Source organism: Mytilus trossulus, chromosome 6 (assembly GCF_036588685.1).
Source record: "Mytilus trossulus isolate FHL-02 chromosome 6, PNRI_Mtr1.1.1.hap1, whole genome shotgun sequence".
Taxonomy (NCBI): domain Eukaryota; kingdom Metazoa; phylum Mollusca; class Bivalvia; order Mytilida; family Mytilidae; genus Mytilus; species Mytilus trossulus.
This window is the reverse complement of record NC_086378.1, coordinates 17,546,444-17,563,612: the sequence shown is the minus strand read 5'-3', so window position 1 is coordinate 17,563,612 and position 17,169 is coordinate 17,546,444. Positions and strand designations below refer to the sequence as shown.

General features: G+C 31.6%; 1 protein-coding gene and 1 long non-coding RNA gene across 2 annotated transcripts; one reads left to right on the top strand and one right to left on the bottom strand.

Annotated features, from left to right (window-relative positions):
- Nucleotides 1–27: 27 nt before the first annotated feature.
- LOC134720879 (SCP domain-containing protein 1-like) lies at nucleotides 28–13,323 on the bottom strand. Its single transcript, XM_063583428.1, has 5 exons — nucleotides 12,289–13,323; nucleotides 11,623–11,749; nucleotides 2,544–2,653; nucleotides 1,443–1,552; nucleotides 28–342 (listed from the first exon to the last, which is right to left on the bottom strand). Exons 1-5 carry the CDS (start codon nucleotides 13,252–13,254, stop codon nucleotides 246–248), a joined length of 1,410 nt encoding a protein of 469 aa, XP_063439498.1. The 5' UTR covers nucleotides 13,255–13,323; the 3' UTR covers nucleotides 28–245.
- Nucleotides 3,313–9,296, top strand: LOC134723235 (uncharacterized). The gene is made up of 5 exons (XR_010108023.1): nucleotides 3,313–3,412; nucleotides 4,255–4,461; nucleotides 4,968–5,034; nucleotides 7,873–7,944; nucleotides 8,928–9,296. It is a non-coding gene; the product is annotated as an uncharacterized LOC134723235 (long non-coding RNA).
- Nucleotides 13,324–17,169: the final 3,846 nt, after the last annotated feature.

Here is a 17,169-nt window from a genome sequence, read left to right as displayed (position 1 = left end):
AAAGCATATAAGTCAGTATGTTGAAAATGAGATTTGCATTAATGAAATACAACCACGTTTTAAATACTGTTATAAATTAGATCGACTAATTGTAGAGGATAAAACGCTCATACAATTTTCAAAATCAATACAACAAAACACAAAACACAAAAGCGTTTACAAAACGGTGACTCAAACGTTTGTCTGATTACAGCCACTATGTCCCACCACGCACAAATGTTTAATTCCTATTATTAATCAAATTGTCAAACACACAGTCCATTGTCACAAGACGGATTACTTGTATTACATTCAACACACTTTTGTCCAATTCTATATGGCTTCTCTCCACCAATGTTACCGCTATAAAAAAAACCATTGCAAATGCATATTTGTTTGTAATCTCAATACAGTTAAAGAAATATGTTCTGAAACTAGACTTATAATGCCGTCAGTTATTGAATTTGTAAGAACAAAGCGATTTATCAACATGTAGGTTGTTTAGAAGAACTTGTGGTTATAAAGCGCAATTTGACGAACGATATTCAATTTTTTTAATGTATTCTTACTGCATTTTCTCGTACCTGAGAGGTTACATAGATTCTATCTCTCTCGTCGGGTTTTACTTATCTCAGTTGGTAACACAGGAAATTGCAGAACATGCTTTCGATATGCAGCAATAGTTTTCAATCAAAACTTTCTCTTTCGTTATAAAGATGAAGAACTATATTAGACTGGCATGTTTGGTATAAAGAGTTCACTATTTTTCGTTTATATTTCACAAGTTGTTTATTCTTTTTTTTAAATTGAATAAATTGGTAACATTAAAATCTTCACATGAATTTATACCAGATCATGCTTTTTTGCCTTTTTTAGTTTAGGTTTGTACATAATATTATAAGCCTTGAAATAGTATCTTCTATATATGGAATTGTTGATCAACTACTATAAAGGATGTGTACCACTAGGGTTTATTACAAATACAATGAAAATGATATCCAGAAAATTATTTAATTGTCTTATATCTGTGAATATATCGTATTAACTTGAATCAGCATGTTTTTATGTTTTTAATGGTTTTATAGCTAGATATATATAGGAAGAAGTGGTATGAGTGCCAATGAAACAACTCTCAATCCAAGTCATAATTTATAAAAGTAAACCATAACATTTCAAGGTACGGTCTTTAACACGGAGCCTCTAGGCTCACACCGAACAGCAAGCTACAAAGGCCCCTAAAGTTAACTAATGTAAAACCATTCAAACGGGAAAACCAACGGTCTAATCTATATAGATACATGCATAATTTACGTTCATTCTTTGTTCTACATTGTATATCTTAGATATCTAGGAAAAGATGGTATCAGTTGGTGTAATGATTGAATAAAGTAGTCTATTAAAATTTTGTATTCTACTTTTAAAAGATCTGTTTTCAAAAAATACTTTAAAAAACTTTGTATTACCCTGGTCCGTAGTCACAAACTACAATGTAAGCGTCCCTCCAACCAAGATTATGTATATATGGACACTTCCACATTGCACATCCAACTGTTTCCGTATCAGCCCACACCATCTAAAAGCGATAATTCAAGCATGTTAATTGTTATTAGCACTCCTAAATACCGACTATCTGCAGTTGAAAAAGGTAAAAAAAAAAAAAGGCCAGCATCAAAACCTGTTGCTTTTAGATTGACAATTATATTTTAAAAATATGCTGTACACAACTATTGAATTCCAATAGCGGTCGGAAACTAACAAACACCGGATGTACATGAAAATCAAAAACAAATGTTATGTATAGCAATCAAGAAGACAGATTGTAAATATTAGGACACAATAATGTAAATTCATGCATACATGTACATGCTCGAAAGGAAAACTGTTAAGTTATAGACATATATATTTATAGTATAAATAATCGCCGTATTTGAATATCAAAAATAAGACAACACGTGACCGAACGACGCATGGATTAAACGAGTGTGGATTTTTCAGGAAAGCATACCTTTGTTTTTTGACATTTCGGGGCCTTTTATTAGCTGACCAAGCGGTATGCGCTTTGCTCATTGTTGAAGGCCGGATTGTGACCTATAGTTGTTAATTTCTGTGTCATTTGGTCTCTAGTGGAGTTTTCGCATTGGCAATCATACCACATATTCTTTTTTATATAAGGACTGTCCTAAACTGGCAGTGAGTTTAGAGTTTTTTGCTCCTGTTGAAGACCTCGCTTCGAGATGAAAAACGGCAATAAAAGCGCTTTTCCTTTGCCTTTTGGATTTTTTTTCTATGCATATACTGATTTTGTGTTATGAATGGATAGCGCATATCCTTTGTTTTTTTCTAGTATAGAAATTAACTGTAACGAACTCTTATGAAAACAATTAGACTGTTGTTGTTGCATGTAAGAAGGTTAACCGCACAAAAAAAAACTTATTATACATATGTATATTAGAGTTTACATATTCTTGACTGTGTTTTAAACATTATTCGTACTTATTTTTTTCTCAGATAGCCCTCCATGTATGTAAATCGTTGATTATTTATACTTTTCAGTGCAAATATACCTGTGTATAATGACCACACATTTCCCCTGGTACGCAATTATTGGTGTAAATGTTGTAGTGATCCTGTTCATTTTCCCAACTCCTGGTAGCCGCTAAAATGTCCCTTGCTCCTATAAAAGATTTGAACTCGTTTACATAATTATTTTCATGTTCCTAGTGAAATCGTTTATCATTTAGTAGATTTATGAAACGTTTAAGGCGTATTTTAATTGTTTTTAAAACATGCATTATTTAAGGTAGCTCCCGACACTAAGGGAGATAACAACGTTTTACTGATGTAAAACTGGTTCCCGTTAAAAAAAATTAGGATATATCGCCTATATATCTAGGTCACGGTAACAGTTCCAATGTCGTCTGTTGACAACGTGTGTAAACAACTTCCAAGTTACAGCCCATCGCTCAGAAGAAAGGAAGGTTTATCAGAAAGGATAAATGCATGCGTTCTTTTAAAATAAAGAATATGAATAGCTTCAACTTGAAAGTTCACACAGTCTTAAATGATTCTCAACTTATAAGATCATATGATATAAGTTTTTGGAAGTTTGAGAAATTCGGCGTCCGATCACAGACAGTGACTCTCCGTTTGACGAAACCTGGAAAGAAGGTCGAAGGATAGCTCTAGTTGATCACCTAGTGCAGAATAAGTTCGTTAAGATATAAAACTGTCCCCTGCGGATACTGTCTGTGAACGGAAATACGACCGTCAAGGCTTGGGCCAGGAGCCGAGGCGGAGGCCGTGGAGCATTTTGTCCATACCATATCGTTGTAGCTGCAGTAAATGTAACCTGCTTATCATACATGTGTAACAGTGTTGAAACGAGGAAACTAATGGAACTGGTGAATTGTTATCAATTCAAAAGCTGTACATGGTAAGAGTTCAATTTTCTCTTTAAACATTTTAATTTTACTGGGTGGAGAAGGTGTATGGTTTCATGTCTTGAATAAATGAACCTGCCCCACACCTCTCTTTTTCTTTCTTCAATTCCCCTCTATTATGGTCTGGGGTTTATGTGGTTTGAGGGCAAAAAGCTTTATTTTGAGGGGAAGTGCTGCTCAAATTTTTTCTGAAGCTGGACTTAGTAATTTTTCTGGAATTTTGCCCCTGGAAGTTATTTATCATTTTTGCAATGAACACAAAGACATCTATACATAAGGGACTTTTTAGTTTTGCATCCAAAAGGGGAGGATTCTTTTGTAAATACTTATTTGGTAGCAATTATATAACCATAAATAAAATTAAAATTGAAAAAGTAAACAAATGCAGTCACAATGATTCATTCACAAAAATAATGTTTTACAAACTTAAAATATTAGTTTTCTTTATTTTATCATCAGAATTTTCATATTTAATAAGTCTTCTTTTGCATGTGATCAGAGACCAAGTGGTCTGATACCTTACATATTTATTTATTTAAAACACCTAGAATAATGTGTAGAATGCAGAATAATGCATGAAGGCAAAAAAGAAAATCAAGAAGGAGGGGGGGGGGGGGAGCACCCACCCTCATTCCACATTATTAGAAATAAATATGAGTCTGTGATCTATAAGAAAATAGATAAACATGAATTCACAATCATATTATATAAATATAAATTGAAAAAATCAATTGTAATAAAATTATGAACTAAGTCTAAATAGTTTATAGTTTATCTAATTAACCAATACATGTGCCATGATGTGCAGAATGACATTTCATATCATATTTTTCAGGAATGATACATGCAGGAATTTGTGCCACACATTTCAACAATTTCCTTAATGGATTGAATGTACTTTATGTGAATTCATCAGCCATACTTAAAAAGAAAAAGGAGAATGAAACTGGAAAGAAAATATTTGCAGTTGCAAAAGAATGCTGTAAATAAACTAAACGAAGAAACAGTTTTAAACATGGTTAATTTAATGAATAATTGGAAGGTAATTAAATCTTTAGTCATATAATTTCAAAGTGTTTTTTTTATAATTTTCCTAAGTGGATGATATAAAGTATAATGAGGACCCTAATTATATTCATATTTGCACTTAAGCAGTCATAAAAATGATTTAAAAGATCTTGGAAATAATTTCAAGTTTAGGGTAAATTTTTTAAATCAATTTTGTGGTAAAGCATTGTTATATATATACTTAAAGACTTTTATGTATAAAACATGTCAGAATTTGTTTCAACAAAAAATATTGAACTAAAATTAGTTACATTTGTATTTATTAAATGAAATCTATATTAATGTATAATTTCAACAAATTTAATGAAACCTATTTGGTTTTGAAAGCCTTTATACATATTATTATTACAAATTTCATTGTTAACCGTCTGAGTTTCCAGTTAATTTTAAATGTAATATGTTTCAGCTAAAGTATTTGAACACTGCATGCACTTTCATTTATATATATTTGTAAATTTTGTTACTACTTTTTTTCATTAGGTTGAAGCTATTTTTGTTGCAGAATGGCAAATGTTTGGTACTGGTTGAAACTATGAAAGTGATACAGGTAAATTTAAAGAATTTAGGCTTAAACTTTATTAATAGTAAAGATATAACCTAATCGACGATCCCGGGTCAATGGACAAAGCCAATGCAATGTTACGCGACTCGGGTTCGCATACTTATTTTATTTATTTTGGTAATCGATCTATTTCCGGTATCATGTAATATTTATCGTCATGAACATTGATGTTTTTACTTGCTGAACATTTGTTTCTCTTACATAAATTAAACATCTCTATACGTTTTGAAATTAATTTTATGTTTTTGTTGGATTTGAACTTTGTCTTGTGTATTTTTTACTTGTCCACGGGCAACCAAGACAAAAATAATTACCTGTCCGGTTGTTCAAATGTACGAGTCGGGCATAGCATTTCCACACCCCTGGTTATAAAACTTTTTTTTCAGGGCACAAACCCACTTTAAAGAGACTTGTCTACTGTCATACCAATCCTATTTTCATGCACCATTTGCAAGCAAGAGACTGAATGGTTAGCAAAATTAAAAATCAGGACGGTGTCCAATTAAAACAAAAGAACTAAACTGGATGAATATTGTAGGAGAAATCTAGAGGAAAGTTTTGATTTGTGAAATTGGTTTTCCTGAAAAGTCATTCATCCTAGCCTACAGAAAGGAACTATATATTTAACTGTCCACCACCAACTGACAAGCTAATGTTGAGCTTCACATATGGAATTACTCAAAAACCAATGTCTATGTTTTCAGCACAGATTTCACAAATTATGACGCAGCTGTGCTTTTTTTTTATACTTGTTAAAGAGTTGTATACTAAATTTTATTCTTTTATCAATAAATATATATTGTGTCATTTAAGAACTTGTATTTTGCCAAAAGATGCATACTAGTGAATGAAAGTGGTGCAGTTCATTTTGCTTTGGTATTACTCAATTTATTTCACTTGACTGGGCGGAGTCTAACCTGTTCGCTCATAATAAACCAGTCCATCTATAGATAGGTGTTTTAGGGTAAACTCATCAATAAAGTGTCTAGTCATTCTTTTGTAAATTCCTTTGATGACACTGATTAGTGATTAGAAATCAGTATTAATTATAACGGCAATCATCCTTATCACACACATCTTCAAATAGACTGTCCACATGCTAATTAAAACGTAAGCTCCGCCCGATCAGTTGAAATAACATTGGTAATATATAGAATTGAATTACAATTGTTCATGTTATTGGAATGCTTATAAAAATAAGGAGATGTGGTACAATGTATTTGATATTTAGTGAGTTTATCAAGCAAAAGTGAATAAGAAATAGGTATAAGCAGTTACAGGTACTACTGTACAATCTCAAACAATGAGAAAAACTCATACCGTATAAAAGAGAATTTCATATTTACAAGCAAGTTTTGTTTTTGCGTTAAATAATTTTCTTCTATTGTTTTAATTGCAAATATGGTAAGTGGTTGAAATGCTAGTGACCTCATTTTCATGGTTCAGTGGTTTAAGTTAAGTTCTTGAGTTTTGGCCTTTTTTTCTAATACTTTATGCAATAGGTCAAATATATTTGGTGTATGGAAATATTTCATGATTTACATGTCAGTCGCACAGGTTTTGTTTGACCTTGATCTCATTTTTTACGGTTCATTGCTCAGTGTTAAGCTTTTGTGTTTTGGTCTGTTTTTCTTAAACTATAAGCAATTAGTCAATATTATTTGTTGTATGGAAGAATTGTAAGCTGTACATGCCTACCTGGCATGGTTTATCTGACCTTGACCTCATTTTCATGGTTCAAAGGTCAATGTTTAGTTTTCTTGGTTTATGTTAAGATTATGTGACAGTTGTAATAACGCTTTTTTATTAGGACTATCAACAGAATATCAATGATTAGTAAAGAAGGCGAGACATTTCAGTGTGTGCACTCTTGTTTTTAAAGTGAGGCGAGTTAGTGAAAAAGTGGGGCGATTTGTCATGGATTCCCTTCAAATATATTCCAATGTGGTTTTTGGCTTCTTCGTGCATTAACAAGCACATAGCCATTGTTGAATTAATTGTTTTCCTTAAAATAGTCGACAAAATTGCTCTCACAAAATTTCCATTTGGGAGCCTTGAGCTCGATGGGAGAAATACTCTGCAAATACTGACAGTTGACAGGTATGGTCATCAAAAAAGTTGACATGTTACTATGTACATTTACCATTATGTTACTTGATGTCCTTGCTATACACACAGTACAGAGACTAGTCAATCTTTGTGAACTATTTTTTATGGGAGTCATAAAATATGTGTATATACTTGTTTATGTATTGCCATAGCATATTATTTATGCTTTCGCAAATAAAATATTCATTCATTCATTCAATCAATAATTAAAAATAGTCTATTTATATTGAAAAGGAAAAGTTCTTATATGTCTAAAGAAGAGGGACGAAAGACACCAAAGGGACAGTCAAACTCATAAATTTAAAGCAAACTGACAAGGCCATGGCTAAAAATGCATTTCATGGGAGGCACAGAAAATATACTGTAAACAGTAGACTAGATATAGGTGAACTAGGTACAAAAGAACTCTAAATCTTAAATTCTACAAACCACCTCTGTTCTATGGAAGATAATGATGTAACAGGACTAGAAATACACACAACCTGTAATTAACTGCCTTTACAGCGCTTTCGCGCTTTGATTTTTCTAAGTTTCAATTTGAGTGGATTTATAGTTTTTTCATTAAAAGAAATGGCTTTTTTTATCATTATTTTCATTATTTTGATATTGAACAACCAACATTGATAACAAGTAATTAAAATCTCTCACTTATTATAAATCTATATAATATAAATTTACTTATTTAAGTTTTTTTATATTTGTTATCAATTGTAGGTCCCATGGTAATCATTTAACAGCAGGTTTTTAACAGCAGTTATGCAGAAAAATGAAGGATGGCTGTCAATGGTAAATACATACATTTTAGGATGATTACATGTAGTTACCTTTGAGAAAAAACTTGAGGTTTCATTTGATACTTTTTAATCTAATAATGGTGTTTTGCAGGCATTTATAACATTTCTTTTTGGACAATATATTTAGTAGACTCAACTATAGAATGAAGGATCATGTAAACTTGTACACATATGTCACTGACCTACATTTTCCACTTCATTGACTTTGGTAACATTAAACATCCAATTTCATATACAACAAAGGTATATCTCAGCAACTAAAAGGTGTCAGATCATGCAAACTTATATATACACTCTCAGAGTCTCAGTTAGTAACTCAGCTTCCAGGCAAAAGAAGGTCACAGTGATTCACATTTTACACTATTGATTTGTACTGTATTTTATAATTCAAATACAAAGTATATTATCAAGACTGCCAATGGTTCTTATGTGCCAAAATTATGAAAATGAAGATAACTATGTGATGTAGATTACTTATGTTTATCACAAACTTGGTCACATGCTGTATATGTAAATTTATACCAAAAAGAACAGTTCAACTGTATTGATTTAAGGTAGACAGTAAAGGTAACACCTATTAAATATACATGTAGACCTTGAATTTGCATTGGAAACTATAATGCTGCCTATAGCATATATATTGTCAAGTGTTCAAAGTGTCATTGTACACATAACAAAAACCACTCAAAAGGATGTCCATCATATGCAGAAGCAATATAAAATGCATACCCATCAGCTGACCTAATTATTGCAATCACTTCAAAAACCTGGCCATATATCATATTATAAATCATTTATACCCAGGAGCCCCCTTAAGGAGTACCTTTGTTAGTCAGGTATAATATAATCTTTTTAAATTGATGTTGTAATGCATGATTGGATTAATTTTGCACTCACTGAAATAATATATAGATTTAGTAGTTTATTTGTATATATTACACCTTTTCATTACAAATAAATAAATTAAACTTTCAGGTAAATGCAGCATCAGAATATTCCCTAGGAAAGTTTACCCAGAGAGTTTGGGAAAGTATAAATAAGAAATTAGAGAGGGAAACAGATAACCAGAAAACAAAGATTTCAAAAGAAAAGAATTGCCACTAATAGTAATATGATATATCTGACTGGGAGCAACATGTACTATTCAATATGGACGGATTGACAATTTTGACTGAGAACAAAGTGAACTCTAATAATGCTATGACTATCAATCAATACTTGACTGAAACAGAGGAGTAAACTATTTACATATTTGTAAATATAACAGTTATATGTTTGCTTGATTATTGAGGCATTCAAAATAAAGGAAGTTGAAAAACCTTTGAAAAAGTTATAATTTCAGAATTTTTTGGTTATGTTACTATGAATGACAACTTAAATATATAATGTATTGTCATTATGCTTCATCAACTTAAATCATTTATTGAGAAAAAGGTGACAAAGTCTTTTTATCCAGTTACTTGCATGACTGTTATCTATGAATCGATAATTTAAAAAATAATAAAATATTTGGTGATTTTTGCTATTCTGACTAATTTATTTTGCTCATTAATACCACAGTAATGCTAAAACAAGCTGCATTATAATGTATCATAGTATTTGTTTACATTTACATAGGAGCCATGTGTTGTTGCTCTAAAATCATGGGATTTGATCTTCTATTGTCTGTTGGGTTGTAACTCTTGCACATCAGAACAATGCAAAAACTTGAATTTTCCAACTTCATGTCCTGTTGCCATGGTAACCGTTGTTCATAGAAACAAAATAAATGTTCTCATTTCATTGCCTTTGGAAACTGTATTATTCTGTGTTAGTTTAACTAAGGATATGACAACATATGTCACACTTTGGTGAAGTTTGGTCACCGATGATGAATGATATACAAAAAACTGCTGTTGATCACTGTTTCGTTAGGGGTCACAAAAACGTTTTTGGGGCAAAAAATAGTCTGGTGACCCATATTTTTTTTAATTTCTTTTCAAAGCTCATTGTAATGACCATCTTATGTCAAATTTAAAAAAATATTCATTGGACCATTTTTTTGGAAATTTAAGAAAAATTGAAGTTTTTAACAAAATCTGTGTTTTTTTTGTGGTGCAGTGTTGATGAAATTGGAGCCGAAATCAATTAAAATGAATAAAACTGACATTATTTGTGTTTTATTTTCATTTTAAATAATAATTATGTAATAAGTGTAAAACAAACCTTTCAAAATACTTTCAAAGGCTTAAAAAAAATCCAGAGTTTCTACATCTGGTATGTATTTATGCATACACGTGATATACCAACTTTGGCGACCGTTACCATGGAAACGAGTCTGGTGGCATACTATTTTTAACTCAAATTTTTATAGAGACCATTGCATAGTATATGTATGCAAATTTTAAAAAAAATTCAATGGGGGGAAAAAAATTGCTATATCTGTAGGGTGCCACCTTAGTAAATGCATATTGCTTTGATATAATAGCTTTATACTAAAACAATCTTTATACGTCTGAAGAGGGGGGTATCGGAGGGATCCTGGTCCCGAAATCCAGGGCGTAAAACATAAAATCCGGAGATCCCGAATTTTAAAAAAAAATCCTGACATCCCGAAATTCATAAAAAGAAATATCGGATCCCGAAAGGCTCAACCCGGAAATCCCGAGCTTAAAAACAACCTATCCCGACGTCCAAAAAAGGCCCTGCCCACTCACCCTGAAGAATGGAGGTAAACTTAGGTGTTTTCAAAATACACTCTAGAACTGTTCTGCTGTTACGCGACAATGTCAATTAAATTTTAACTCAATTTACTGTATAATCATATTATTTCGACCATTGTTGAAACATAATAGAAATCGTTTCACTGACATGTCTATATAATCTCAATTCAATATAAAGTTGTAGTTTGTTTAACATTTCGCCTTTTGATAGCCGCTAACGACACGATAATAACAAATATCCAATAAAACTGCACTTTGTTTGATGGAGCTAGAAATCTCAATTACATATGGTTAAATATCAAAACAAGCGTGCACAATTATCTTGTCATGCAAACAAGTAAACATCTAAACAAAACACTAACAGTTTCTAATACTCACGTTATAAACAAGGTGGTACGAGTTTAAAAAGGAACCTTGCATTGGTCAGAAACTATTTAATCTTTCTGACGTATTGTAATTTTACAACACGGGGGAACTAGCGGTAGATTTAAATAAATAAGAAATACACAGGTTGTACTTTCAATGTTCTATTGTTGAATCAAATTATCTCAATAAAGTTACATAAATCAAAGTTACATATGGAAGTCCAAATAACAATAACAACGGCACAGTCCGCTTGAAAGTCCTTAAAAGTAGCAATACGAGTTCCGTATTCTAACGTTCGGTAATCCTCACTGACCATAATTTCTGAATGTTTCTTTTTATAACAAATGTTGAGTTACTCTAATATAGAATGACACTAATTAATACAAATTTGACAAATTTGGTCTATTCACGAGAACTTGTTAAGCTTAATCCGTTATCTCAAAATGACATTAAGTTCTATTTTACTAATTGTACTTTAAGAAGATTACGACATATGGATTTGTGAAAGTTTGTAACAACATAAAAAAGTATTAAAAATTATGAAATAAAATCACAGAAATTTACACCATGACATTTCTTATAAAATGAAGAAAAAACTATACCTCTTCTTGCATGCATGTTCTGTCCAACGTATTTGTACGGTGCATTTTTAGACCTCTTCTTATCGTGCGTCCAGATACACTTCTTCGCATATTTTTGTGCTCTCCTTTCTAAATCTACGTCCCAAATCTACAACAATTGTCATATAAAGTTTCGTAAAACAAATATACCAAGCGGATGCCAACTACAACAACCAAGGACTAATAAGCTCTGACATGCACAACAAGATTGTGGTGGGTTTAACAATGTTTGTGGCAATCTCAACTCTTTATGCCTGCAACACTACTGTAACAATACTAAAAAAAAATGATCTACAGAACCACAAAAATATATAGCAAATGAGGTCGTTTTGAGGCAAAAGCTGCCAGGTAAACTTGAGGGAAATGATTGTTTAGTATCAATTATATAATTATTTCTAACTTAAGAATAATTTTTAAAGTCTTTTAAGGAAAGGGTAAATATCGGCTTTAAATTGATGTTGCAATAACAAACTTATGTTGTTTACATACTTCTTACTCTCTCACAATCTTAAAGAACGGTATATTCAAAATACACCTAATCTAAGGGAAGCTTTCGTAATTTTTTTGCGAAATTTAGATACTTCAAATTTTTCAAATCACTAAGTTGTATTATTCATTTATAAAAATATTCAGTGTTACATTGCTCACCAATTTCTTCATATTAGATGCTGATGGACGAACAGACCTCCGTGCCTTGTTGTGATTTTCTAGTAAATTATATTTCTCGTGCTCACAGAGCTTCTTGTCACATTTAACCCCTCTCTTAATTGATGCACTTGGTTGAGGAAGAACACGTTGTTTTGTTGGTTGATTGTTGACTTCATCGTATTTGATTCCTCGGTTTCCATTGGTTGATACAACTTTTGTAAACTGTTTACCAACACCTGGACGAATAGACTGGACTCGACCCTGGGGAATAACTCTTGAGCTGGAACTGGAGCTAATTTTGACATGTGCTCCTGGTGGTAGATTTGATAAGAAATCCTTTGGGAATGGAAAATCACCGGAACTATTGTTCCCAACATTTCCTGAAAACATTTGATTAAAAATGGAAGACATATCCACATTTTGACTATTTGATGATGGTATTTGTATAGTTTTGGACCACACCGGATTATTAGACTTTTGTATTGAAGACTGAGAATTCGAACCTTTTTTTGACGAATTGACTGTTTGAGACCACCATTTCTTTTGAAATGTTTTAGAGCCTGGTATATTATTATTATTATTACTTCCGGTGTGTGTTATCCGTCTTTGTGAAGTAAACCTACTATGTGGTATATTTTGAATTTTCCTTACCACGGACGTTTTGCCTGGTGTTATAGTTCTGGTTATTGTAGTTGATTTTCCAGGACCTCCCATATTTGTCGTTCTTGAAGTTAAAACTACTGTTCCGGTTGGTACATTTCTAAGATTTTTGTTTGAAATTTGTCCATTCCAGTTAGAAAAGCTCTGCCCCTTTTGAATATTTCCAGACGTTGGTGTAGGTATCGGAAAACCATTCTGGTTTAATTCTCCTATTCGAAAAGTTCTTCTTGAATAAAAACTTCTCCCTTTACATTGATGAGGAAAGAAACATACAGCAACCAAGAGGTATAATGATGGTAATGTCATTGTGAGCTTAAAGAACACCACTTATCCATGGTCATTTTATACTACGCAAATACACCTACAAGTAAAACACAATGCTGTCAGCTATCGGTGACACACATTTATATATATATTACTATTATACATTCTATGGTTTGCAAGTTAAACAATTTCATTTCATCATTATGATATTAACATAATTTTTACATATAAATGTGTAAGTTCCGTTTCTGGTTTTCTTTCATATCCCGCCTTCGTGAAATCAGCTGTTGTTTTAGTCATTATTTTTATTTTTAAACGTTCGATTTTGTCTCTTTTGGCATTTCCGTTTGATTACACGCCCACGAAACAAGGGACAATTGTAAGTTCGGGTATTTGCGTCTGTCTATGAACGTTTTGGCTTTACTAAAATAAAAGGTAAGCTGAATGTGCTTTGCAATGGCATCGGTCGGACACATTATCATTTTTATTTACGAAATCAACACTTTGAACAAAAATTTATGTCTCTTTTGCCTGGGTCAGAGCTTTTAATCTATTTTTATTGGAAATACAAATGTTTTAATTTTTTGTTAACTATACCTTGTTGTAAGTAGGCGTTAAATAGTTAACAAAACTAGTTTGATATCAAGCGTTATCTATCCATAAATGACATACATCTCTGTCAATTGCATTTTCTTATGTCATATTTCAAATATTTTAATTGCAGTTTGTATTATGTAAGATTTGGCTCTTAGCTTTTTGATATTTTTGTTTCGCATTTTTCTTAGGAATACACACATATTTTTACTTTCAATAAAAATGTGTAACCCCGCATGGTATTCTTTATTTGTTTTTGGTCTAAAACAATTACAGAAACTCCCAAATTTCACAAAAAGTTCAAACAATTGACTAGGTTTTACTGTAGAAAGTCGTTATTTCTCTCTGTGCACTCCCGCTTCCAACAATTGGCAAAACAGAACTGGCCTCAACAAAACAGACGTATTAGCTTTGTTCATTGTTGAAGGTCGTACGGTGACCTATAGTTGTTAATTTGTTGTCTCATTTGGCAATCATACCATATCTGCTATTTAATAAATAGTGTTGAAAGTGTCGTTAAACAGGAGATTACAGGAGTCAAACAAACTATCCACTGTACAACAGGTACAACATGCAACATCAACCATCAACAACCGACTTCACCGTAAAAAAAGGACTTGCAGACAATTTAAACGGGAACAAAAGAATTTTCCAGGTGATCAATAGATGTCAAACCTTATCTCTTTTTATTTCTGGTATATTTTTCATACACTTTAAACAGTTATCTTTTCAATTTAATTTTATAATAGATCTAATGAAAACAAGAACAATTGAAAATATTCCCGCCAAAACTTCCTATTTTTAATATTCTGATTCCATAATATACCGTTTCTCCAATTATGTGAAAAAGAGACGAAAGATACCAAAAGAACATTCAAACTCATAAGTCGAAAATAAACCCACAACGTCATAGAAATACACGAAAATAAACCCACAACGTCATAGAAATACACGAAAATAAACCCACAACGTCATAGAAATACACGAAAATAAACCCACAACGTCATAGAAATACACGAAAATAAACCCACAACGTCATAGAAATACACGAAAATAAGACCAAAAGACAAACATCAGTGAACAAAATACAACATAGAAAACCAAAGACTGAGCAAGACAACCCGTACTAAAATGGGTTTTGCTCATTGTTGAAGTCAGTACAGTGACCTATAGTTGTTAATTTCTGTGTCATTTGGTCTCTTGTTTAGAGTTGTCTCATTGCCAATCACAGCACAGCTTTTTTATATTAACCAATCTTTATTTTTTCCATTGGTTTCATTATGAAATATTCTGTTTTGTATTAAATAAATTCATCATAGATACCAGGACTATATTTAGTATATACGCCAGACGCGCGTTTCGTCTACAAAAGACTCATCAGTGACGCTCGAATCTAAAAAAGTTGATAAGGCCAAGCAGCAAAAAATCTCTAAGATTTATTTGCATTATGGTTTCTTCTATAGAATCTTTTTCTTTTCTGACATGTGAAGGAAATATTTTAAAACTTATAAAAACATTAAGGAAATCGACACAATGTTAGTTCTTATTTTCAATTGTCAGAGAACAAAGCATTCTACATGTTCTTAATTTATGCAGTACAAATTAAGACAAATTCTTCAAAATTTCCCGAGAAACCGAAACCTTTCTAAAAATACTGTTACAAACAAGTAAATTTTAATCTATGCATTCTCTATATAACAAATAAACCAGTATTTTTTCAATTAATATTTTTTTGAAATAACAATTAAAAAAGGACTTACATGGTTTGTTTTAGTGTTTTAGTTTGTGCAATCCGCCATACTTTGATCCTTTCCCCCTAAACTGCAATTACATTGTGTGATAGATAGGTATGACACCTAGAAGCCATTGACCTTATGTATAACAGAAGTGATTTAGTATTGTATGTACTGGTTCGCTCCCCTCATCCTTACTACACATCTTATTATCGTATAATCTAGGTAACAGTTGTCCAACACATTCACTAAGATTTATATCAACTCTTGGAGATTTGCATAAGCTTACTCTTTCACTTCTTGCGTCATGGTTATAATATATGATTTTCAAAACAAATACAAATGTGATGCAGAAGTAATAATAAATGGATTGTGGAAATAATTTGATCAAAAGGTCATTTGTCTAAAATTACTGGATTTTTCTTGTTCCATTGTGTATTGCATTTTTCGGTCAAATAGTATTCCAATATTTTCCATATAATTGAAACATTGCATTGAATAATTTGATATTTTCTTTCTAAATATATTTATCTAATGTCAACATCCATGTAAACAACAATGATGATTATAAAACAAAAGACGTGTCCGTACTCTGTCAGGGTTTGTCTGTTAAAGTTCAAATTGCAGAAGTCACAATCGTAATTTTCTATCTTCTTTGAGTAAGTACATTAAGTGATTAAATTAACAGTCAATGGTGCATGATATTGATTACATAAAACAGATTAAAAATTTAAAAATTATTCAAGTACCATTACTTTTTTCATTCAAACAATCTAAAAATTTTTAAATATCTATCTCGTTGAAAACTTATTTTAATGTATATCAGCATACTGCAACACTAAAGCGTGTATGCGTGTTTGTTCGTCTGTTTTGTTTTATCTTATTTTCTTCGCGTTAACTTTCAAAATTATTGTTAACTTCTTTAAAGATGTAGCCTATTCAACCGAAACGGATGTGACTAATATGAAAATGATCTATATGATATATGTTTAACCCACAGCCTCAAGATAAACATTCCTTTTACTAGACTTAGTATTACAATAGTCGCTCGTACAAGTTTTTCTTTCAAAAACTTCTTTTAAACACTTCATCTAAGCTTTATTGATGAAAAAGGATAAAATATACTTCGCTGCACAAGAGCAAGATAAGCATGATAAGTTAAAAAGATTAGCAACACATGTTTTTCAATCGTCCTTTAAAGTTGCTGACCATGAACAAAAAAACATTCAATTCAAATTCGATATTTGCGATTTAATATATTTTTTTTAATCTTTTCCTGTATTTAGATTTGATGTATATATATATAAACTATTGGTATTTGATTATGAAAATCCGTCTTGAAGAAAAAAAATGTTTCTAATCTGTTTTCTTTTCTTTCAAGACTATAAATAATATACATCAAAGCATAGAAAATTACAAAAAAATCTCTACAATAGAATGTATATTGAAAATTGAACAACAGATATAAAAAAATAAAGGAGATGTGGCATGATTGCCAATGAGACAACTCTCCACACGAGACCAAAATGACAAAGAAATTGACAACTATATAGGTCACCATACGGGTTTCAACAATGAGCGAAGCGAAGCCCATACCGCATAGTCAGCTATATTGAAACTGAAATGAGTG